The sequence below is a fragment of the Cryptomeria japonica genome, chromosome 4 (genome assembly GCF_030272615.1).
Source record: "Cryptomeria japonica chromosome 4, Sugi_1.0, whole genome shotgun sequence".
NCBI lineage: Eukaryota > Viridiplantae > Streptophyta > Pinopsida > Cupressales > Cupressaceae > Cryptomeria > Cryptomeria japonica.
Window position 1 is genome coordinate 297,032,722 of NC_081408.1, and position 26,169 is coordinate 297,058,890.

At 41.6% G+C, this 26,169-nt stretch overlaps 1 protein-coding gene across 3 annotated transcripts in view; it reads right to left on the reverse strand.

The window, feature by feature from the left end:
- LOC131064581 (glutamate--glyoxylate aminotransferase 2) overlaps positions 1–26,169 on the reverse strand; it is a 193,264-nt gene that overhangs the window by 21,147 nt on the left and 145,948 nt on the right. For all 3 annotated transcript variants that reach the window (XM_057998940.2, XM_057998797.2, XM_057998875.2), the window contains 2 exons: positions 13,367–13,432; positions 13,072–13,136 (listed from right to left, as the gene is read on the reverse strand). In XM_057998940.2, coding sequence (XP_057854923.1) covers positions 13,072–13,136; positions 13,367–13,432 — 131 coding nt within the window. The remainder of the gene's footprint in view (positions 1–13,071; positions 13,137–13,366; positions 13,433–26,169) is intronic.

The window sequence follows — 26,169 nt, forward strand, 5'->3', positions numbered from 1 at the left end:
TCCGCGATGTAGCGGAGAACGGGGCAGTGAAGTTGTGGACACTGGATGGATGGGAGGTTGCAGGCAGCATCAATGGGTCGAAATTAAAACTATATCATGAGAAGAGGTGATCGACTGACCTCGAATCCTCCCGAAGTACTTAGAAAAAAATTAAAATAAAAATTTTGAAAAAAAAGTATGGTCGTACAACGCACGATTGCACGGAAAAAGAGCATGTGCAGCCGTATGGAAAAAAGCCGTACGGACTGAATTTTTTTATTTAAAAAAATAAAATTAAAAAGTTAAAAAAAATTGTACAGCCGTACGGAAAAGGCCGTACGGAAATGGGAAGAAGACATAAATTATCGTACGGACCAAAAATTGTAAATAAAAACAAAGAGGGATAAATCTGTATGGATTAGGAGAGGAACAAGTCCCTACGGCAGATTGAAGAAATAATCCATACGACCAACTCAGCATTGTACGACCAACATAAAACAAAATCGTACAGCTAAGGGAGACAGAGGGTGAAATCTGTACGCCCACATGAACAAAGAAATCCATACGGTATCAGAGGGCAAGGAATCAATGCACGTGTGCGACATGAAATCCGTACGGTAGCTGAAAAAGGGAGTACAAGCATTCGCTAAGGGATTTTATCTGTACATTGCCAGGAGAGCTCGTACACAGTAAGTGGGAGGCCGTACAAGGGATAGCATAAGAAGGAGAAGCTACCGTACAAGGTAGAAGCATAACGGAATTTCAAAAGTTTATTAAGTATTGGTGCCAACAGTTAAATCATTCAAATGGAATTAGGAAAATAGAAATTAGGAAAGCTAGACTGGAGAAAACGGTTGCAGCAGTTAGATCAACGGTCACAATCAAGGAAAATGGCATAGGGAAGCATGGCAGCCAAGGACAAGGGTAAGCGAGTGTTGTAGTCGGGAGTAAAAATTTCAGGGTCAACGGATACAGGAAAAGCCAAGAAGAAGGCAATGCCTGAGAAAATCACACCTGACACTATTACATTTGAAGGATTGAGCGGAAATGTGTGCAAGGCCTGGTGGCTAGAAACCCCGGATAATTATGCAAATAAAGAATCTCTCAGGAAGGCACGGGTACATTGGGCAATTCAAATGCTCATCTTTGCCATTAGAGATTTCGAATCGTGTCTGCGGATGATGGTGGCTACATATGACAGTGCGACCAGGGCATCTACTTTCTCGTACCAGCAGAGCATTGTGACCGTCTCCTTTGCACTCGACGATTTTGCTAGGGTATTTGGCATCCCAGACGAGGACAAGAAAATAGACAAGAATGCCACGAAGATGTCGCCAGAAAGGAAAGAACAACTGCTGCGGTTAATTTGCCGAAGTGATCTCTCAGACCAGAAATGGGTTGCGATCAAGGCACCCAAGGGCATAGGGTTGAAGAAGTCCTACATTGTTCCAGGAGATTGGCAGTGTCTATTGGATGTTATGAAGCGCAGACTTACAGGAGCTAACAGGGCGTCCGACACGGCGGTACCCATGATTGCACTGATGAACGGTCTGAGGAACGGGACGGTGTATAACTGGTCAACAATTTTGTTTGATAGAATCCATGAATTCTTGATGCTACGACACAAGGCTTTCTATATGCCATTTCACGCCATTGGGTTGTTCCTCGACGCCATACGCACACAGGTGACACCGGAGAAACAAGTATGGAAACCGAGGGAGACGAGGTACCCTTCACAACCCTTCATTTTTTATTGGACCCACCTGGATACCATGGCAGGTAGCGGGGAAGCCCATTCTAGCAGGAAGCGATTGAGACCCCCACAGGTGGACACGAAATAGGAGACGAGGACGTAGACGAAGAGGTTGCAGAAGAAGCGGATAGTAGTGTAGGGGAAGGGGACGACTCAGAGGGCACTTCTCCTAAGAGCACCCAGAGTCATTATACATTCCGCCTTGCTAGGAAGTAAGTAGCAGAAGCCCCGAGTACGGAGGAGAGTAGTGGCCACGTAGTGTCTTTTGAGCACGTGACAAGAGGGATCTGTGGATTACCGATGGGTGGAGTGCGACCGACGGAAGTGGCTCGACTAGTGTATGCACCAATAGTATTGACTTAGGATGGCGGACTGACACCTCTCCAGACTTTGAGGGTGATGGTAGGAGCCATACAATTGTACCCATCCCAGGATTCGGGTAGTTGAGACCTTGACCCTCATTGCCTACACCCTCTAGAGTTGCCACAACGGTTCCAATTGAGGATGTTCCAACAATGTCATTGATTCCTAGTGAGCCACCTTGCATTGGGTCTACCGTACGGAAGGAGCAGGTACATATGGAGGTCTCTGTAGCAAAGTCCAGAGGGTACGGTGACCGGAGATGATGATGCCACCATGGATGCGTGGCTGGGTCGCTATGAGATGCCTCCCATGACACCACTGGGACCCCCACCTACCTCACCTCAGCCACGTCCTTTTCTAGAGATTGTGGACCTTGATGAGGGTAGTTATCATCAAGAGGCCGAACAACAGAAGTTTGCGATGGATTTCCTGCAGGACACCGTTGGGTTTGAGGAAGAGATGGCGAAGATGCAGCAGCAGGAGCAGGCCACTACAAAGAGTCAATCGGAGGACATAGAGGTATTTTTGGCAGAGATGGGAACCAGTGCATGGAGGATGGCAGTAGAGGTTGAGGCCAGCACACGGAGATTGACAGTTTGTGGTCGAGGCACTCCTCGCCTTTGCCATCGACAGGTGTGCTGAGGAGTTTGGGCACTGTTTTGAGGCCAGGGGTTGGTCTATTGTGGAGACTTCCGAGATGTTGGCAAATTGGAGGCATGGGGAGAGGGCTGAGGTTGGTGGAGTACACTTGCTGCTACAGCGGGTAGAGTAAGCTTTCAGGGACAGGTACTACCAGCTCAGACGTACCTAGCATGGTGCCTCGACAACAAAGACAGAGCAAGTGGTGGCCATCACAACTCGGGAGGAGCTAGCCACTCGCTTGCATACGATGGAGGTGGAGCTGGCACAATAGAGAGCTTGAGCGACCAGCGTAGAGGAGGAGTTGGCTCGTGCCAGGACAAACTTCGCCCAGGAGATGGCGGGGCGTGCACATGAGGTAGCAGAACAGGCAGCCCTTGAGACCCGTCTCACATCTACTTTGGAAGCGTTGGATGGTAAACATAAGGAGCTGATGGAGGCAGTTTTTATGGTGAAACGATCCAGGGAGAGGCAGTTGGTAGCTGAGCGAGATCTCCAACATAGGACACAACAGGTTCACCAGCTGAGGGAGCAGTTGGCAGCAACAACACCACCGACCCCTTCTTCATCAGGGACGCCCTCTATAACACCTTAGCTTTGATTTTCATGTTTGGTCTTCGTGTCATTTCCCATTTTGTTGTATGTCGTCAGGAGACGACCTTCTTTTTTAGGGGGGATGATGTTGTCGGGTAATTATGTCATATTGTAATTAGAACGTTAGGAGTGTTAAATGTCGGTGGTTACGTGACGATTGTCGGCATCGGACAACCTACACCGACACCTATATATATGTACTTGGTTTCCTATTTCATCGTCAAGTTATTGTGGAACAAAGTGATGTTGTGAATGTATTGGCATTTGACATTAATGAAGACATACATCTGAGTTCTTCTATTTACTTGCATTGCTGTATGCTGTCATATTTACTACATTTATGTACTGTTATGCACTATTGAAACACACACACACACACAAACCCCTCGGGGGAAAACAATGGCTAAGTGTCGGCTCACCTTCCAAAAGTAGAAAGCTGGAAAATCTCATAAGGCATGGAAAAGCTCTTCGAATTCCCCAAAATGGCATCCTGAAACTGAAAAATCTCCGAAATCAGCCAAGTCTGGAGAAATACTCAAAAGTCATGAAATTCCTTCATCTAGTGAAATCCACGCCCAACTGCCAGGTAGGGCGCTAAATTGGAGGCATCATGGAAAATCCAAGATAAGCAAAATTCCTTCATCACTTGAAAATAGAGCCCAGTCAGGTAAGAAGGGCGCCAAACATGAGGAGGGATGGAAAATGTTGAAATTGTGAAATTTCATGCCCAAGTCAAAATTCCACCCAAGGAGAATGATGGGTGCCAAAATGGTGGTGTCATGGAAAACATGAAGAAAATGAAAATTCCTCCATCAAGGTGAAATTTCCACGCCTAGGCTTGAAGGTGAAAAAATTCCAAGGCGTGGAAATCAAAGGTCAAGGAAGAACTGAGAAAGAAATCTCCCTCAGGAAAATTTTTGAAAAATCCATTTTCGGGCATCAAAATCATCCGAATTTCAAAACGATGATGGATTTGGATTCATAAGATAATTTTCTCTCTCTTCAAACATAGAACTCAAATTTCAAAAAATTCCTAAAAAATAGGAAATGTGACAAATTGATAAAAAAGCTTCCTCAAGATAGGATGAACTCAAAAAACACAAAAAATTACTTCCTCAAGGAACAAATTTCCAAAATTTCTTCTCCAGTTCCAAAATGTACCTAAGGTTGGAAGCATAACGTGAAAATCAAGGTTCAGAAAGAAAACTTCAAGAATTCAAAAAATTCCTTCCTCGGGGAAGAAATGCGCCCAAGGTGAGGAATTCCAAGAAAGTGGAAAAATTGACCAAGTGTTGGAAATTCCTTCCTTCAGGACAGAATTCCAAGAAAGTGGAAAAATTGACTAAGTGTTGGAAATTCCTTCCTTTAGGGCAAAATTCCTGGAAAATGTGAAATTTGGCTAAGGATTGAAGAAATTCCTTCCTCAGTGGTAAAGTAGAATCAAGGTCAAGATTGTGCACCAAAATGAGGTCAAGAAAGAATTTTTCCTCCACATCAAAATTCCTTCACCATGGAGAAAATGTGCCTCCAGGAAAGGAATGGGCGCCAAATGAAGGTAAGGAAGGAATTTTGCTTCCAAGATGAAATTCCTCCATGACATGAAAATTCCGCCCAAGGAAGAAGTTGAAAAGAGAGGTGGGGAAATTAAGTCAGGGATAGAGAGGAAAGGAAAATCCCCTCTAGAAAGAAAATAAAAAAATTCCTTAATCGCATGAATTCTACGCCTAGGATGAATTGAAGATGAAAATTCCAAGGCAAGGAAGGAATCAAAGATGAACAAAATGAGAAAATTCCCCTCGGGAAAGTTTTTGAAAAATCCCATTTTCGGGCATTAAAAATCATCCAAATTTCAAAAAAATTTCAGATTTGGATTCGTGAGAGAATTCTCTCGGCTAAACCCCAAAACCCTAATTTGAAAAAATTCCTAAAAATAGGAAAGGTGTAAAATTGATGAAAAATCTTCTCCAAGGCAAGGAAAATTCTTCCCGGATTAAATTTTCTTTCTCCTCAGGTTTTCTCTCTCCAAGGGTTTCTCGCCAAATGGCAGCTAGGTTAGCGCACGTTGAATTAATGGACCACCTTTTTGCATGTAGCCATCAAATTTAAGGCATTATTGCAGATACCTTTTGCATGTAGCCGTCACATGTTGAGATGATGGTGCATCTATGACATGATGGGGCGATTTTTGCATGGAGGAATGATGGGTATTTATGTCTACATGAACATTTTTTTTGCATGGGGATTATTCATTGTATGTTGCATGAACTTGATGCAAGTGGTGCATTCAATGCACAAATGGATACCATTTTGGGTATGTTTGAATTAGGGGAATCATTTGGGGAAAAACCTTAATTAGGGTTTCGCATGTAGCCAAGGCATCAAGCCTATATAAAGGGGTGATCCACCTTATTTGTAAAGGAGGAGAGATTGATTTTAGAGATTGTTGCTAAGAGTTTTTGAGAAGTCACTTAATACATTGTTCAATTGTTCGTGTATTCTAGTGTTGTTTTAAGACTTGCATGGTCTCAATCTCTTCGATTAGAGTAGATTTGCTTTAAGTTATTAGATGAACGGGATTTGATAGGATTACTTGCTGTAAGATCTAAGCTCATACCTCTTGTTTGCAGCTGATTGTTGTAAACTTTGTAAGGTTGGCCTGAGTATTTTATGTGTGAACTCAACTTCGGTTATTGGGTGGATGTTCAAATTGATGGCATTTACTAATAATTTGAAAATCTATTACACAACCCTTGAAGATTGCACCGCCTTCGTGTAGTTGTGCTGTGTTGGCGAAGCAAAGTGTGGTTGGATTTTGCACAAGTGATCCCGTCTCTTTGTTCTTAGGATTAGACTAGATTTAGCGTAGCTTTCTCAAGCCCTATCCCATTTATTTTATGTACGTCTTAATCCAAAAAAACCAAAAAGACGAGCTTTTATTGACAAATCTTTCGCACTTAAAGTCCTTGAAGCTATAAGTTGTTAAAAAATTATGTGAGCATACGTAAGGCCCCTTAGATTACCAGTAGAATACATTTGCCAATTGAGTCACGTCCGTGCATAAAGGAACCTTGGAGTTAGTCGTTTGATCTTTTTTGCAATCTTAGCATAAGACCTAACCTTGATTAAGAGAGAGTAAGGTGACCATTGGTAACTTTATTTTGTGTTCGACGTAGTCATAAAAAACACGTCAATAGGTATCACTTATTTGGTACCCCAATTATGAGATCTTTTCATGATACTCCTATGGCTGGTCACCCAAGTTTTTTCAAGACGTACGGGTAGATCCGAGAGAGGTGTACATCAAAAGGTCTTAAGAATTAAGTCCTTCAATATGTTCGGGAGTGTCCCACATCTCAGCAAAATAAACATGAACATACTTATCCTATTGATTTATTGTAGTGTTCCATGGGGACAAATCTCCACCCTCCCTTCGATTAAAAAAACCCGCATTTCCTATAGGGGGGCATTTCCAAGATTTGGGGATTTGGGGGAAATGCACTTCTGCCACCTCCACCACCTTTGTTGGGAACATCATCGGGTGGCTTGCTATATGGCACATGCCATTACATATTGATTGCAACGTTTAACTTCATGAAAACTAGTTGTCTTTTCATGGGGCACTCACAAAGATGTTATATTGCAGATCTTGCCTTGAAGATTTCAATTCACCTCGATTTTAATTTAAGAACCACCCCCCCACCACCACTCCATTGTTGTCCCCCTGTCATCCCCTCGTCGTCCCCAAATTTAGGTCCTTGGTCCTCGCGTCCCCCTATCCCCACATTAGGAAACTCCATGGAACTATGGTTTATTGTGGCCTGTACCTATGTTATCCCAAGTTTTTGGGACGAGGGTATGTGTTTCCAGGACGGTGATTTTTTTGCCAATTTTGGGGACGGCTAGGGAACGGCAAAGGGGACAGCTATACAAAAGTAGGGAAAATTAAAATATTTATATGAAAACATGTGCATATCCAATATAGAACCTTGACATATAAGAACTAGTAGAGTTCTTATGGCAAATGTGTTAAATTGAGAATCAAAGTCAAATTGCTTATAAAATTCATTGTCTATATGCAGAATTTATGGGGACGTCCCCTAGGAGTCCCCTATCCCCGAGATGGGGATGGCTGAAAAACAAACCGGAGACACGTCCTCGGGTAACATAGGCTCATACCGATTCCCAATAAAAAATGGGAAAGTATTTCAATGGATTTTATCGCAAGGCTACCCAAAGGTGCAAGGTAAGAATTGCATCTATGTTGTGGTGGATACATTAACCAAATTTGGTCATTTTTTATTTTCTATTTCAGCATTGTATACAATGGCAAAGGTGGCAAATTTGGTTTTTAGAGAGATTTTCAGGTTGCACGGGTTACCCAAGAACATGATCACTAACAGGGACAACAAGTTCTTGAGCTTGTTATGGTGGGAACTTTTCAAATTGAGTGGGACAAAGCTCACTCCCAATACCAGCTATCACCCACAAACACATGGGCAAACAGATTGTTAACAAGTGGACGGAAGGGTATCTCCAAAACTACATTTCAGGTCAGTAGAAGGCATGGGTGATATGGTTACATCTTGGTGAGTGCTACTACAACTCTACATAAAACATGTTGATTAAGACATCACCAATCATGGCTCTTTATAAATATAAAACCCCTACCTTCATGGACTTGTTGTTTGGAGACGATAGGGTGCCAAATGCCAGAGATCTATTACAAATTTACAATAGAGTCAAGATGTCATGAAATCCTTGAAAGAAAACTTGCAACAAGCTCAGAATCAGAAGAAACTGTATGCAAATCAGCATAGCAATGAGTGAACATTTGAAGTTGGTGACATGGTTTATCTGAGACTACAGCCCTACAAGCAGTCCATTCTCAAGAAGAGTGGATTGGAAAAGTTGAAGCCACAGATTTATGGCCCATTCAAGATCTCCAAAAGGATTGGAGAAGTGGCTTATGAGTTGGAGCTATCGGCAAGTAGCATGTAATGTCCCCATTTTTGGAGGAAGAATAATTTAATTAATTTAATTAATTAAGTTGTCCCAATTAATGATATTTATTAAGGATAGCTTAATTGATTATTTTAATTAAAAGTATTAAGTTAATCATTTATAAAGTAATCAAATAAATAAAAATTAAAAAGTAACTTTATATTTAATTAATTTAATAAAGTGACTTAAATTAATATTATATCATAAAAGTCACTTAAGTGAAATAATATTATTTTAATATTATTTCTAGAAGCTTCTTAAAAGGATGGAGAAAAAGTATAGAAGAAGGTCAAGTTAAGCTTCTAATCATTGAGGATTTGATATTTGATTTGGAGTTCTTCGTGGTGAAGGAACCAGCTTGGGTTTGTACCATTATTGGTCATTGGGAACGATACCTCCCATTGATTCGCATAACTGAGGTGGTGAAAGATCCTCTGAAGGGTTGCATTTGTGAGTGAGGGATATTTCAGTCCTACATATCTGAGCTTATTGTATTTGGCATCAGCATTCATGGAAGTCAATTCGGGAGAATACTTCAACTGTATGGTCAATTGACATTCATGATTCAAATCTGCAATTTTAAGGAAGAGATAGGCGATTTCTTAAGGAGCTATTGGAGGTGATTTTTGAGGATAATTCAGTCGCATAACAGGTCTGTCCTGAGGATCGACCAGACTTACCAAACCTTATAATTTTGCTCATAATTTGTGATTGAAGACTCAAAAATTTGTGGGTATTGGTGCATTGGATTCGCCTTTCCGAGACAGTCATTTCCATCACTTATTTGGCACCGAGGACTGCTGATATTATTTATTATTGCTTCTGCAACTTCCAGGGTTGGGCAGCTAGGTAAGAAAACCCATGATTGTGATCATTAGGCCCAGTTTATGCATCGAATCTGCTACTAGACTTGAGCGCTCTCTTTCTAAGGGCAGTCCGATGGATTTTGGTGTGAAAGGGGGTCCGTAGCAGCTATCATTTAATTGTTATTATCCGAGGACCCCAAGAACAGGGGCGATTTGGATAAGGCATGATTTGGGCTCAAGTAGGACTCCATTGCTTGCTTCTTCACATTGGCATTGGGCGATCATTCAAACAGGTTCTCTTATTTGCTTATAGCTGATTATATTGTCAAAGATGTGTTAATGTTATTGCTACCATAGACAGTGATATATGATTGCTTGAGATTTAAGAGTGTGTGCATATACTGGCAAGCTTTAAGCTTGATTGATTGTACCTGAAATTTGCATTCAATAAAGGAGGAACAGGTTGCAAGTCATTTGATGCTATGTCTCTAATAATAAATATTAATAATAGTTTGCATGCCAAGTGTTTGTGAAAATGCCTCTTGGCTGTAGGTGCACATTTGTCATTGAAAATTCATCTATATGCATTTGAGAAGAGCAAAGAGTCATTAATGCATTGAGTTTATGATTTAGATATCATAGAAATCTTTTGCAAATGCATTTCTTGTTTATCGGTGTCAATAACACACAAAGTTATACAAAGCCTTTTCTGTGTCAATAACATGCAAAGTTATACAAAGCCTTTTCTGTGTCAATAACACACAAGGTTATCAGTCTGAAAACTCAGAACAGCAAACCTAATGTATGAATGTGAGTTGTTTGATACCTTGAGCCATAAAAAGCAATCAGATTTTGGTAACAACAGGTTTAAGGGTTGTAGGACAACTATTTGACAATATTCCTTGAGCCTATCTTTAGCATTTAAGGCCATAATCAGCAAGGGATATTACATAGCAAGGTGCACAATGTTTTTCATGTATCTCGCCTCAAGAAGGCATTGGGTCATAATATAATTCCCTCTTGCAAGTTGCCAACATTGGACAAGGAACAAAAGCTTAATATTATTGCTGAGGCTATCATTGATATAGGGGAGCGTAATTTTAGGAGGACTATAAGAGAGTAGTGAAGTGGAAAAACTTGTCAGTTGAGGATGCTACCTAAAAAGTGAGCAGATTTTGAAGCAATTCTGGGGAGGGAGAACTGTGAAGTCACCTCTCTAGGCCTAGATAGTTGTCGATTGTTAGCCTATTCCTTAGGTCCTTGTAGGCTAATGTTCTTGATTAGGGAACTCCATAGTTTTGGGAGTTGTTGCGAGTTATGTTCCTTTGGCATTTTTATGGTTGGCTTTGAGCTTAGGTTTCAGTGTGTTTCATAGTGATGCTTTTAGAAGCATTTTCAGTCACTAAGCTTCAGCTCCACATTTCTTGGAGCCCATGTGTATTTTAGTAAGTCACCATTTTGGCCTCAGTCACGTCTTCTCATCTTCAATGGCACCCCGACATATTCAATTTCGAAATATGATGCTCCATTGGTGATTTCGCAATTTAAAGGGGTTGATTTTAATTAAATGTTAAAACTTATCATATTTATTAAGTTCAGTTTAACATTTAATTATTTAATAAAGTAACCAATGCCTTCGAATTTGTGCTCATGCTTTGCAAATGATGAAATTTTTTTAATTCAATCAACTTAATGTGTTTGGGTGTGGATTTTTTGGAGACATAAGGGAACTTGGTAATCTAATATTTCATGCTCCTTATTGGTGCGTTGACGTTTGAGAAATATGTAAGGGATTTTGAGCTCATTTTCTATATGACTGAACATTTGGAGAAGGATATGTTGGTTTCTTCCAGAATTTCGTGAAGATGAAACCCTTCAAGGAGAATATTATCTACGGAGGTGAGAGGTCCTTCCTAGGTGATTGTTGATAGTCTCACATAGAGGCTATGTTGGTGATTTGGATGTGGTTATTCATTTGGGGTTTGAAGTCAGTTTTCAGAGCGAAAATGAGGATCTATATGGTATTCTAGAACAGGTTGAAGATTTTGGTGATAGATTTTGTGTGGTATCTATGGTATTTTGAACTTGGTTTGGTTTTATGGTTTGCAGGCTTCCTACTTGAGCTAGCCGTCCCAATCATCCAAACCTAGTGTCCCTTGTTGTGAAGATGGTGACTAGGGTTTTAATGAACTTTTTCTGGGCATTGTTTTAATTTCTTCCTATGGTTTGGGCACCCATTTTTCAAGTGATTCAAGGATTTTTGGTTGAGATTTGAATTTATTGGAGAAGATCACCCCCTATATGCTAGCGCCAACTTATGGAGTGACCAGCTTGTTATGTTTGCAGCTTGGAATCATTTTTGGTGACTGTCGTTTCTCTGTGAGAGGACGTCTAGGCCTGCAACATCTGCCGGTGCTGTATTGTGGATTGAACAGAGGTTAGGAAGGTCAAAAAGAGGATTTGAGCATATCGCCCCTGCTTTCCCATGCACAAAAATGCTACAGCAGGAACTAACGATGATATATTTTCCTTGTTGGTGATGTTCCAGTGTATTGCAACCTCCAATCTGTTCCAAGTACTTGGGTGGCGCTTATTTTCCATTTGGGGGTGCATTATAGTCCTAATGCTGCCTTTGAAGGGTACCTCCAGGAAAGCCCCCGTTGGGTATAGCTAAGCCTGAAGTGAAGAAGAGATTACCCACTCACAACAATTGGTCCTTTGTTGCCCTACTTGATCATAAGTTATAGGTCTGTTCTAAGTTTGACACCCCTGACAAGCTAAGAATGTCTTGGCTTTAGAGATTTAGGAACCTACAACTTGAGCACCAATAGTGCAGACAGACATGAGCAGTATAGCTAAATTTACCTGACCACCTAAATTGGGAATGATATTATAAGGTTTGAGTTGCCACGGCAACTATTATGGCTAACTAGAAGAAATCAAAAGCAGTGGTTGTTCAATGTTCATCAAATTCTTCTCTACCTCAAGTATTGAGTGGGGAATTAAGGGTGTCAATCCAGAGCTGATCTTTCAAGATATCTCAAGCCAATACAAGAATATGAAAGTATAAATTATAAAATCTTCCTATAAGATGATATTTGTTTGTGCTAAAATTAACAGATCTTATGAAATAAGTCATATTAAATGGATCATCTATCAAAATTAATAAAGTCTTGGGAAATCTACAAGAGCCAAGAACATGACTACTGTTCATTTTCATAGTTTCTAGCCCACTTAACTTTTTGTAATTAATCCAGGACTCTTTGTGATAAAGTTCTTTTTGGTTTGCAATGAACTTGCTTCTTAAATATTGCTTGACTTCATTTCTTCATGTCTTAAATGAAGGTATTATTGAATTTTGTTTTCTCAAGACTCCCCTGAGCTTAAAGCATAGCAGTATGATCCTTATAGTGTTTTTTATTACCAGGGTTAAAACAATAAAACATGGGGAAATTTTGGCAATTTGAAATGAGAGAATATATTCAAAAAAGAGCAAAAAGGAAATTTTAAAAATAGCCCTTTTCAAATTATTTATATTTTATTTTTCTTTTTCAATTACTAGAATTTTTTGGAATTGTATGAGGGTTTGACCAAGTTATTATTGTGTTTGACAGGCATTTTGAGCAGCAGAACAAAATGACCACCGTGTGTTATAAAATTTCCACTACTGCAGTCTAAAGGAAAACAGTTTAAGCAACCAAAAATACAAAGATCTATATTTGCAATAATGTATCTAACTACTTTTGAGGAATTGGTTCATTATAGAGCTTCCACCATAAAACCAACAATAACTCTTACAGTACGCAATTGCTTTACTCAGTATACTTATCAATGACTGTTTTTTCATATCTGTGCTTAAGAATAAAGGATTATTCATATGAATTTAATATTCAACTAATAAAATGTAAATAAAAATGCTAAATGGGGGCATCATACCTTTCTGAAACAAATTGTGCATATGAGATGTCAATTGGTTTTGGTGGATTCATCATCAATCCTAGCTGAACAATTTAAGGGGAGCACAGTCAACTGAAATCTCTAGAATAGGTCAACCACGAAGTAATATCCTTAACTCAACTAAGGTATCACATTTTACAACAAACTTATTCTTTGATTACTGTAAGGGAATTGGGTTTTCTCATCTTGTAAATACTAAAAACTTAATTATAATAATAAACTGTAATACAACAATTATGAATAGATTGCATGTTTACAGTTACTAAAGACTTACAAATATTTGTCCTGGTACATTAGGACTTAAAGATATTGATGCCACTTTATATATCTCTTCAACTGTCTGTTCAAAACATATGCATAAAGAGGTCATTAAGTTTCAGAACCAAGCTTCATTAACTCATTTTAATTATAAATTAAAGATTATTCCACTTCTTATCTACTTTATAGGAAAAAACAGTCACTGTGACATAGATATCAAAATATTTAACATTACAAATAATGATAATAATTATTTCCATGAAAGTTTTCGGCTTCAATTTCAACTACAAAATCATTTTCGCCAACCAATATCATTTACTGGAGACAACACTCAGATCCCGCCAGAATCCAATCAAGTTCAACTATGACAAATCATTAATGTACTTAATTTGCTGATCAATGTACACACTTGGCCCATTATTCTGCATTTCAGCTACTTGAAACTTGTGACAAAGAAGTCAGATGTTCTATAAATGCAGAGAGTGATACATTTCAAAGTGGAAATTGAGAACAAATAGAAAAAACTTATTTTGAAGATATGGATACTTCTAATTGCCAAAGAAACTCATTTGAAACTTTCAATGTCTTGTCTTAAATCAAACAATTCATTAGATTTTACTTGCTATTCCAAAATTGACTTGTATCATGTCATGTTTTTCCACAAGACATGAAGATCTAATCATTGTTTGCTTACTGCATATGATTTTATCTAGCATGTGCAGTTCGCAAAAGGAAAACATCTGACAATGTCAATTGGCAGTAACAGTTTTTACATGCACCAGAATATTGGAATACAATACTTATATACATGTCCACCATTTATAACTAAGTTTTATTAAATCGTTATCTACATTATATAAAGAATAATTTCTATTGGCGGGAATATGTTTCTCAATGACTCGGTAGAGGTTTCATTGAGATTATGATCATTCTCAAAGGGACCTCACAAAAAATAGAAGCTTTAACAATAAGGAAAGAAAAACATGGTTGACAAGGTCTAATTTTCTACATGGCAGCTAGAAACAGCAAATTGATAGCCTACGCAGAAACATATTTGTAGGGATCATTATATATTCTCTTAACTTCAAGATCCATTGTCAAGGTTGGAAGAATTAAAAGAACCACTTCATACAAAGGGAGCAAATAAAATTCATAGACTACCAATCTATTACCAAACCTAAATTTTAATCAAGGTTTCCAGGAGACCTGTACTGGTAAAGAAGACTAGTACTAGTACCTATACATCTAGTTTGAAAATAGGAGATGGGGTGTAATATCCCGGATAATTTTTTTTGTTTTAAAGCAAATAGGATTACAAAGAAACACCATAACCCGTTAAGGTTAGAAAATATAATCTCAATACTGCTGAAAGTAACCCTTCCACTTTTTGATCACCAAGAGCCCAATCTGGGAGGGTGAGAGCATACGGTGTTCCGGGGATCATTAGCACCATAAACCAACTGAAAGTTGAATGCAATAATGGGCGGCAAGCCAGCCCCTTCCACTTATCCGGCAGGTAAGCAAGAAACTTGGTGGTAAACCAGCCAAGCGAACAACTCACCAAGACACAAATCACTAAACCGCAATGTTTCAGCGGGAGGACTGAATCACATCAAAAACTCAACTCGACCGCTTATTCAGCGGGAGGACCATTACAAACATAATATCACTCAACCACTTGCTCAGTGGGAGGACAAAACTTCATAACTGAATTACAGAGCAAATAGGCGGCTAAGCCAGCCTCTTCCACTTATGCAGTGGGCAAGCAACACCAGAAATGGTTAGTAGTACCACTACTTAACCTTACAATTCAAAAAGATAAGATTAGAGATAATATCCAAGGCAGATTACAGCAAGAAACAACTAACAGATTAACTCAAATCATGCTACTACTACTGTACCAAAAATCTGAATTCAAGCAAGCATGACTAGTCTCAACTGACAACACCAAAATGATCATAACTCACTCAAATGAAGTCGGAAACACACCAAATCAAATGCGAATGAAAGATATAACCTGAACGATGAAACATGAACACAAAACCTGCAATCCAGTCGCCTCAAAACAGCAGCATGCATCCCAATGCACCTCTGGAATGGTACGGCCCAGCTGAAAGGTACAATTTGCAACTAAAAATCCAATTCTCCAAATCAGTGGCTATAAAATTGCAGACTATATCGCCTCCATGCCACGTTTTGATAGAGCCAATACCCAAAACGAAAGAATCACTTGGTCGAGAGGTATGAGCAAAATAAAGTTTCAGCAACCCCGCGACCAGTAGCAAGAAAACACTCCAAAATCCACACGAAACACTCCACACTCAGCAAAACACTCACTAACAGCACTGGAAATACAAGAAACACAACTACATACTATCTCGCAAGTACGAAACTGAGACTTAGCTAGGAAGCCACACTTCGAAGCTCAGATTTCAATCGCCAAACCAGCAACATAACAATGCAATTTCATAAGATATCCAAATGGGAGGCCAAGCACCTGTATTTATACTTTTTTCCCTTTGAAATTCAAATGTAAATGCTCACAAATTCACCTCTCCAAATTTCATTTCATTTCACTAACATATGGCGTCCAAATGACATTTCATTCCATTTCCTAAGGTGGGTGCCCTAGTTGCATTTTAACCAATAATTAAACAAGTTCGAACTTGTCTGTTGAGACATGGACTAGCTAGGACTCGAACCTAGGACCTTCCATACGCTGCTGGAGTGCTCTACCACCGAGCTACCGGCCCCTCTTGGACCAGTCCATCGTCAGTCCGGGTGTGGCTTATTTCCAACACCAACACCCCCGCTTAAGCCACACCTCTCGTGTGCTTGGGGCTCCTAGCCTGGACCTGGCTCTGATACCATGTTGAGACATGGACCAACTAGGACTCGAACCTAGGACCTTCCATGCGCTGCTGGAGTGCTCTACCACTGAGCTACTGGCCCCTCTTGGAGCAGTCCATCATCGATCTGGGTGTGGCTTATTTCCAACACCAACATTGCATAAGTCTTCAACAATAACTTAATGCATTCTCCAAATTTCAATGCCTAACTTAGGGAAATACAACATTGATATTAGATATAAATATGTCTTTTCCTAAGTCGCCCAATATATCATTAATTAGTAATAAAATAATTAAATATTAAACCTTAGGATAAGGAAATAATATTTAATTAAATCACTTATGACTCCAATACTGATTATCAACAAAATCTAGGATGAAGCTAAGCAATGAGGACCACTGAACTGCTACATGAACAAGACCCTGTCCAAACTGCTAAAAATAGAATTGCTCGATACTGCCACTTACTAAAAATAGCAAGTCATGGAATACTCCTCCAAAAAACACGATCTTCGCACCCGGAGAAAGAGCTTGGAAAGCTCCGTAAGACAACATCATCCAAATAGCCAAACCCTAACTTACTAAAAATCGTAAGTTCTCACTTCCCCAAAGAATCAAATGCATGTTATGCCACCTTGGAGCTCATGAAAAACCCAAAAGGAAACCATAGACAGAACTGAAGAATTCCCTCTTGGTAAACCCTAAAAAGCTCGAGCAGAACTCCACAAAAGTTGGAAACCCTAATTCTCCTTTCCAAATAGCCTACGAGTCTCCGGAATAGGCCAATGGACCACTGAACTAATCATTGCGGAGAAGGGGACATTACAATCCGCCCTTCCCAAAATTGCTTGTCCTCAAGCAATGCTATCACAACTCTAGAAAATTTTAAACTGATTTGCACCAAAGCAAGTACGATCCCAGGGTCCCATGCCCGTCTCAGGAAGAACCCACCATGCTGATGCAACGCCACTCTAATGACATCAGTGAAAACATCACGCCAAAACTGCACTAAACTCCCTTGTAACTCCAAAATGTTACCATCCATGATGCTTAGATTGAAAAATCTTGAAGGACTGAAATCACTATCATGCAGCATCTCATGCCCATAAAGCTCTGAGTAATCAATATCAACATTGCCACTATCTAACACATGCCTGGGCAATAGAAAATAAAGTCTACACCACTCACAATCAAACTCCACAACAGATCTCCCCAAGGTGTCAAGCGGAGCCATGACTGTAAATGTGGCTTCTCCAAATCTCCCTGCAAAGATGAAAACAATCCTTTGCAAGAGCTTAACAACCTCATCCCCATAGCTCCACATGAATCTACTAGGCCTCACTTGAATTATTTTGATACAACTATGGAGACTTCTGAAATCTCTTATAGTTCCTACTTCAAGCACCTCAGAATGATGAACCATAGAGAGCAAAGGTTCGTTGTCCCAATCATAAGTAGAAGAGAGAGTATAAGAATAACCACTAGTTAGAGCTTGAACACTTCCCATACACAGATACTGATAGCCCCAATTCGCCATACCTTTCATTTGAGACCATAAACCCGTTCTGCCAAGAGACTGTGAGGTCTGAAAAAGAGTACACCAACAGCCCACCAATTCTGAAATGATTGACTTGAGATCTGATTTTAAGAAAATCAGCATCCAAGAAGATGAACAGCTGCTGCAACATAGGAAATTGTCGTCCGAAACAACACAGCTGCTCATGTCCAAGGCTCGAAAACACCTCCAAGCAATCTCCAATTGAAAGCCATTACTTGAATGACCAAAGAAATTGCACCAACTCCCCTGAATGAGAGAAAACCATAAAGTGAAGTGGTTAATTTGCAACCAATCAGCAAGCCCAAATCTGAAAATCTGATCCATTCTTTTCCAAAGAAGATGCCCAAGAGTATGCATTTGTTCAATGCTCCAATTTTGAAACAATATCTCATGGTTGCAAATTGCACCTAGATCCCAAACTCTGCAATGTGATCCACCCTCATCACTGAAGTCAAAAGGAATTCCCACATCAAACTTGAATAGTGGATTAACGAATGTCCAATCAGCATTTGTATCAAACAACAGACTATCAACCTGCTGATTACTATCAGAGTCATGCTCCACCCAAACATTCTTCTGCTCCAAAATCACTTTTTCAGATCTTTGGAGACAAAGATCAAGATCATACTCCTCCATTACCTGATTGATCTCCTTGGCCATTTCTCTATTCTCTTGCTCTCTTAAATGTTTGGCCTCATAAGGCTAATCATTTGCTTCAAGAAGTGTCTCTTGGATACTTTTGAAAGAAAGCCTAGTGGAATCAAGCTCAATGGTGAGCTCACTAATCTCTTCCCTCAATTGCTTATTCAAAGACAAAGTCTCATCAACAAACTTCGTGGCAACTGTTTGCCACATATGGGTAAACGATCAAATGCAAAAAGTAAATGCACAGAACATAATGGAAATATTTTAAAGAGCCAGTTTCTGTATTAATTCAACAGTCCATGTATATCAAGTGCTTATAACATTACACCCAGATATGACTATCATGACGCTTCTTCTAAGGAAAGGTATACAATATATAATACCCGAAGGGGTGCGACCAACCGTCGCGTCCAACTGCCCTTCGGGACGACTAACTGACTATCGTAACTCATAATTACCGACGACAACATAACATAATACGACAACATGACATAATGATTATTCCCGACATCATCCCCCCCAAGAAAAGAAGTCTCCAGACGACTAAATACAAAATAGAGATGACATTAAATAAAATCAAGGTAGAGAACTGCAGGAACTGTTGACGCCAGTTGAGCCCAGAACTCATACACCTGCTGCGTCCTCGCCTGAAAACCCTTTTCTGCTACCATCAAACTTGTCTGCAAAACACGCTTTTTAGTCTCAGTCTTCACCAACTGCTACTCAAATGATACTATCTCCCTAGCCAATTTGTCCTCGATAGCCACCCGCGCTGCCCTCTTGGCATCCAACTCCTGGGTACGCTGAGCTAAGTCTCACGCTACTACTGCCTCCAACCTGGTGGTCAGCTCCTCCCGAGCCCTCTGTGCATCCACCAAGGCAACCTCACGTCCCGCCGAGACATTCTCCGAGTTACTCAAAGCGTACCATTCATGCCTAGAAGTGGCCACAACCCTCTAGCACAAAGGCTAGGAGACGCCTCAAATCCTCCATCTCACTCCCCAAAGGCTGATAACTGAATTGAATAACTCCCTGGTGTCATACGACTTTGCGTTCTTGCAATGCCTTCCTTCAAACTCTATTTATTCACAACCTCCAAATCCGTCTCCCTCTACGGCTTATGGGTTCCCCACCAATGCTTAGCTTCAGACTTCTTTCTCACAATACGGAACAACCCCAACACTTACCGTGACGCTCAAAAAAAAATTGGGGGTTTGGGGGCAGTGCCCCCAGCGGGGTCCAGGGGCAGCAACACCAATTTACAGCCATCAGAACCACATGGAAGTCCATGGCGCACATCATTTTGTGATATTTTAAGATGCAAAAAAAAACCTTCTTCAGCATCCTGCCTCTAGACTCCATCGAATGATTTTTTAATCTGGTTGTCATTTTTTTTTGTTTTGTTTTTTTCACGTGCCATCACCACCTTTATCCCTGCCATGCTGTGGTATTTTTTCCTTTCACCTTCTTTTAAACCACCGCCGCCGTCGCCGTGCTCCTTCAGACCTACGGATTGTAATGTCTTGAGCCCGTACAGAGGTTATCTGCCATACGATGGAGTGGTATGTCGTACGGTGGCTGAGCCGTACGACGACTGGGGTCACCCAAAGCTTGGTGTCGTACGATGGATGTTGTTCGACCGTAAGGTCGATGAACACCCTCCGTGGCCGATGACCTCCGTCGACGGTGGTCCACCGCACGGTGTCCCACAACCATTTTTTCTTTTTTCTTTTTTTAATTTTTTTTTTCTATTTTTTTTCCTAATCTAATTGTCGAGAGTCTTCGGCTCGGGTCCCGTGCCTCTGGGATCGCCCTTCATCCTTCTCGATTTGCCTCACCCGAGTCTCCTGCTTTGGTCCTGTGCCTCACGAGTCGCCTACCCGGCCTCTTGGGTCCCCTGCGCGCTTCTCGTGGTAGGGTTTCAATTTGGACCTATTGATGGCAAGTCTATTTTCAATGGCCATCCGAAGACTTGGAACCATAAATTCTACGGCAACCATGGTCTCCTTCCTGTACATAAGAAGAAGAAGAAGAATAAAGATTTTGAAGGTTGCGGCCTTCCACACAGGGTTCCAATCATTGCCGACACAAATGATCTTGGGATTATCTACGTCACCGAGGTTTGTCTCCTTCAATTTTACCTCTTGATACCTGATGGGTTCTTCCTTCAGGAACTGGTGTGCGGTGGTGTCACTCACACGAGCATCTCCCTTCCAATGTTCTGGCAGGTACACCTCCTCTATTACTTGCTCCGGTTCCTCTACTTTGAGCCTGTAGCTTTGGAACATTTCGTAATCCTCCATCTGCTAGTGGAAGAGCCCGTTCAATGACCCCGTCTCATCCTCGGAGCACTCTCCTAGTTTGAGAACCCCTTCGTTGTTGGGCTCCCTACAGCCCCGTCCTTCATTCCTTGGGTCGCCTTCTCCTTCACCCTCCGATTCCGAAGATGATGCCAGTTCCTCACTAACCAACTACGTCCCAAGGTCTATGATAAACTTCCTTCCTCCATTCTCCATAGACAGTGTTCTTCTTCCAGTTGTGGGTGGCCTTGGCTGCCACCAATCACCCTCTCCCTAAGATCGCATCATACCCTCTTTTCTTTAGTGGCATTACCACGAAGTCCAGTATAAAGGGTTGCATCCCGATGGTAATTTGCTGGCCCATCAGTGTCCCGATGGGTTTGATTCCATGCTGATCTACTCCCAGCAGATTGAATGTAGATGGCCATAGCGTCGGCTTCCCCAAATTCCGACACGTTTCTTCTGGAAGAACATTCACTTCTGATCCACCATCGACGATGGTATCGGTTAGAATGGTGCCAAGGATACGCATATCCACAATGGTCAGGTTCCTTCCAGTGTTAACTGCCAACAACCTGGGGTCTATTGCAGACCCCCCAAGAACATTTGTGCGGTGGTTGGTATTGGTGCGTGGTTGGGAGAGATTATTCAGCAACGTCGTTCGTAATTGAGGCATCGTCTAGAGGAGGTCGTGTACCTTCACAGGCACCTCCAGTTTTAAAATTTGATTTAGTATAGCCTCCTCCGCCTCCGGTCGGCTGGAAGTACCCGTCGTACCCTTCGCCTTCGCCCTTTCTCGTATCTCTTTCTCAATTTCTTCCCGTGCTTCCCGTACCCTTCGCTTCTCGGTCTCCAGGTCTGGGCACGTTGCTTGTCTAGCTTGGGTGCGGGTTATGGCCAACACTTCCTCTTCTTTGGTATCCTCAATATTGAGCAAGTTGACGCCGGACTTCGAGCAGGTGGCATCTTCGTGGTCTCCCGATCTGCACCATTTGCACAAATATTGTGTGGCCTCTCCCTTTGGGTAGTCTCGAGCGAAGTGCCCCCACTGGCTGCACGCTCTGCATTGTATCTTCGATCGACCTTTGGAGTCGTATTGGATCCGGCTCCTTGTATTGTTATTGTTGTTATTGTTGTTTTGTCCTCGCCCCCTATTATCTCGGTAGCCTCCCGATGTTGCATTGTTGTTCGCCTGGGAGCTGCCGATAACGCCCGACGTAGTTGGTTGTTCCTGCGTAAGCAATACTTGTTGGTTTCGTGTTTTCATGTTGTAGGGGCAATCCTTGGTGGGATGCCCCATCAACTGGCATATATCACAATAGGCCTTCTTTGGGCAGGAGCCTTTCGTGTGGCCATCCGTCTTACATTCCGTGCACCAAAGCTCCCCTTCATCGGTCTTGCTCGGACCTCCCTTCATAACCTTCAGCTCTTTCATCATCCTCAGCATGTCCTTCTGCAAGGCTTGCACCTTTTTGCCAGACTTGCCATTGTTGTTGCTTCCCTTGGAAGAGTCATCATCCTCAAACGAGCTATCCTTCTTCTTTTTCTTCTTGGATGTCTTGGTCTCACTCTCGAGATCCATCGCTCTATTATATGCATCGTCATACAAGGTTGGTGGAACAATTTTCATCTTCTTCCGGAGGGAGTGTTTAAGTCCCTCTACGAACCATCTATTTTTCAACCCATCTGCTGGTTGACTCTCCATTTTCTCCAACGGTTCCTTGAGCCACTGACTATAGGCTCAAACCATCTCGTTCTTGTTCTGCTTTGTGCCATAGATTTTGCCTACTATTTCATTGTCGTCTTGAAGTAAGCGGAACTCCTCAAAGGCTTTCTGCAACGTGTCCCATGTGGCAACTGCAGTTTTATCAATATCCGAGTACCAGTCGATGGCAACTCCCCGTAATGTCAGTGGGAATTGCGTCATCCATTCATCCTGGTTCGTGACACCATTGGCCGCCCATATGGTTTTGCAAGTTCTGCAGTGCCTGATGGGATCCTCCTTCCTGTCGCCGGTGAATTTCGGCAGCTTCTACCTATTGGCCATTGATGGGGGTTGTGTCCCCGAAGGTGGCTGTGTCTGTGGGGGTCGTGTCCCTGAAGGTGGCTGTGTCCGTCGTGCACCCACGCCACTCCTTCCGACGCCGGTGGTGTTTCCTACTTGAGTGACTAGGGGTACGGTGTTTTGTACCCATGTGCTTGGTGTGATGGGTCCCAAGAGGGGGTCCTATCTGCCGTGTGTCTGTGCTTCCTCCGCACCTACGGTCGTACGATTGCCCTCCCCTCCGTTCTCACCCTCGTCCTCTGCTCGCTCCCTTCGGTGGTCCTCCGTGCGCGGCGTAAGGGATAAGTTCCTGAACTGATCCCGGGTCTCTTCAACTAGATTACTTCGTAGCCTTGTTTCCTCCAAAAACTCTTCGTGGCTTCTCACCCTACGCTGTTCTGGCGACGCGTAGAAATTTTCTTCGACTTCGGCACCCTCCGTGACACCTCCTTGGTTCCCTTCGAGCAACCCTTCGACAGGTCGTCCTTCGGCAAGTTGCCTCAGCCTTCATCTACATTCTACTTGTTCCCGAATCAAGGCCCTCTGTGCGGCCTCCCACTCCTCACTTTTTGCCTTCTTATTTCTATAATTTGTGTCAATAGTAAGACACCATTCTTTATTCCTCTTGGAGGTTCAGGGTTCAATTTCCCCTTGGCCTCGTGCCATCAGGCTCCGATTCCCAGCGACGACTATTTTCTTCGTACCGTTGGAGGACTTGTTGGCATCGCTCCTCACGAGCAATCTCCTCCAGGCGAGTTCGTTGTGCCAGTGATGCCTGTGCAAGCAACCAGGGAAGGTGGTTCATCAATTGATTCGCTGCAGGGCTAACCTCTAGTGCGGTCCACACTACACTTGTTGGGACGTCAGCCTCCGTGGCCTCCCTTTGGACGTAGGTCTCGATTGCCACCTGAAGAAGGATTGAGAATTCCCTCGTTGCAGTGTCTTCTCCGTTGTACAGCTCTGTTTGCGCATCGTCGGCCTCTGGGTTAACCTCACCAATGGGTAGGCCCATCATGTCCGTGCACCATCCACTCTATCCTTTCCCGAGTATGTCTAGGCAACGATGCCAAATGTTTGGCACATATGGGTAAACGATTAAATGTAGAAAGTAAATGCACAGAACATAATGGAAATATTTTAAAGAGCCAATTTCGTATTAATTCAACAGTCCATGTACATCAAGTGCTTATAACATTACACCCAGATAAGACTATCATGATGCTACTTCGAAGGAAAGGTATGCAATATATAGTACTCGAAGGGGTGTGACCAACTGTCGTGTCCAACTGCCCTTCGGGACAACTAATTGACTGTCGTAACTCATAATTACCGACGACAACATAACATAATACGACAACATGACATAATGATTATTCCCGGCAACAACAACATCTCTATCATGCATCATGTGTAAGAAAACCAATTTTATTCCTTCCATTGTGTTCTTGATCATGTGCAAATCAGTAAGGGGAACATTTTGTTCACATTGGTCTCTTGGTGTCATGAAGATGAATTTTTCAACTAGGCTTCTAATGTCATCCAATCTAGATAGTGTGTATTTCATTTTCAGCAAACACCAACAATTCATTCTTCCAATCATAATCATGCAAGGCGAAGGTATTGCTGTTATAATGAATACCAGAATCACAACTATCACACTAGGCATCAAAGTCTTCTAGGCTGTCACAAATCACCTGTGCCTCTTCTTTATCACCCTCAACAGTGAACTGTGACTCTAGATCAACGAGGTCACTATGTCTATGCTCAAGATCAGCAACATGCATTGATAAATCAGTCATGTGATCAACACCATCAATGCCATCTTCCATGTAAACATTGTTCTTTAAACCCAATACAATATTAGGATCAAATGTAAATTCATCCCATATTGGATCCTCTTCAAACTTAGTTTCTTTTACACCTGGATCCCAAATGCTAAAAGGCTGATTACTTTGTTTACTTAAAAAGTGCTCACTATAGCTCCAAGTATCCTCCAACTTAGATCTTGAATCTTCTCTTAGTTTCCGCTTCCACACATTGCTATTCTCACAAAGAGCAATGCTAGAACCGAGTGATGTTCCATCTTCTATCTCATACAATGGGTTATTGGATTTTATCCAATTCTGGTCTAGGGTAGAAAGTGCACTGTCACTATGGTCAAGATCCAAATCAGATTCATAATACTTGTCAACACTGATCCCATAGCTGTCCCAGCCCTCTTGTGCATCCTCATCATCACTTTCAGCGGTGTTTTGTGGATCCAATTCACTAAGATGACTAACTTCATGCTCAAAATCAGCCTCATGTGAAGATAAGTCTGATTTCCTCTCAAGAATTAAATCAGTTTCATTGGTTCTAACCTGCATATCTGTATCATGCTCTTCATTCTTGAACTCATTGGTCTCAAGATCAACATTGACTGAATCTGAATTAGGCTTCAGAATCATGGTTTTGTTCTTTCCACAAAACCAATCTATTTCTAATTTCATGCAAGTTTGAGGGAGTATCTTGAGGCTTTGTCACCCATTCTTCATATGTCAAGACAGCCTTCCCATCCAAGTGCTTGGATTTTGCAGCACTCATTGTGTATACCCTTTCTTCTCTCCTCTTCTTATGATTCATAAACTGGTCAAGAGACAAAATATTTCTGATCTCCGTAGGGAGTGATGCATACTCCGTGTAACAAGCCCGTATCTCATCAACCAGAAGGACTTCAACTTCAGGTGGCGGTGCTTCCCTTGGAAGGAAAACAGGCTGCAAGGGTCTTGACATTGAACCAAGCGGCATTCCACCATTGTTACTGCTATGGTTGTTGGCATTCCCATTACCTCCTGGATTGTTAGAGGTGCTAGTATTGTGACCATTGGTGTTTTGATTTTGATTATGACCTCCACTAGGATAATGAGTCATAGTAGATAGCAACTGGGACATCATTTTCATCATGGTGTCAAACTTCTTCTCAACTCTTTCCACAACCACATTTGCATCATTCTGACCAAATATTCTCTTTACCATTGAATCAACCACTGTTTCTTTGTCACTCAAGGAGAAATCTGATTAATCGAAACACAAAGGCTGGTAGGAAAACCAGCTCTAATACCACTATAATATCCTGAATAATTTTTTTATTACAAACAAACACCATAACCCATTAAGGTTAGAAAATATAATCTCAATATTGCTGAAAGTAACCCTTCCACTTTCTGATCACCAAGAGCCCAATCTGGAAGGGTGAGAGCATACAGTGTTCCGGGGATCGTTAGCACCATAAACCAACTAAAAGCTGAATACAATAATGGGCGGCAAGCCACAACCCCTTCCGCTTATCCAGCAGGTAAGCAAGAAGCTTGGCGGTAAACCAACCAACCGAACAATTTACCAAGACACAAATCACTCAACCGCAATGTTTCAGCGGGAGGACTG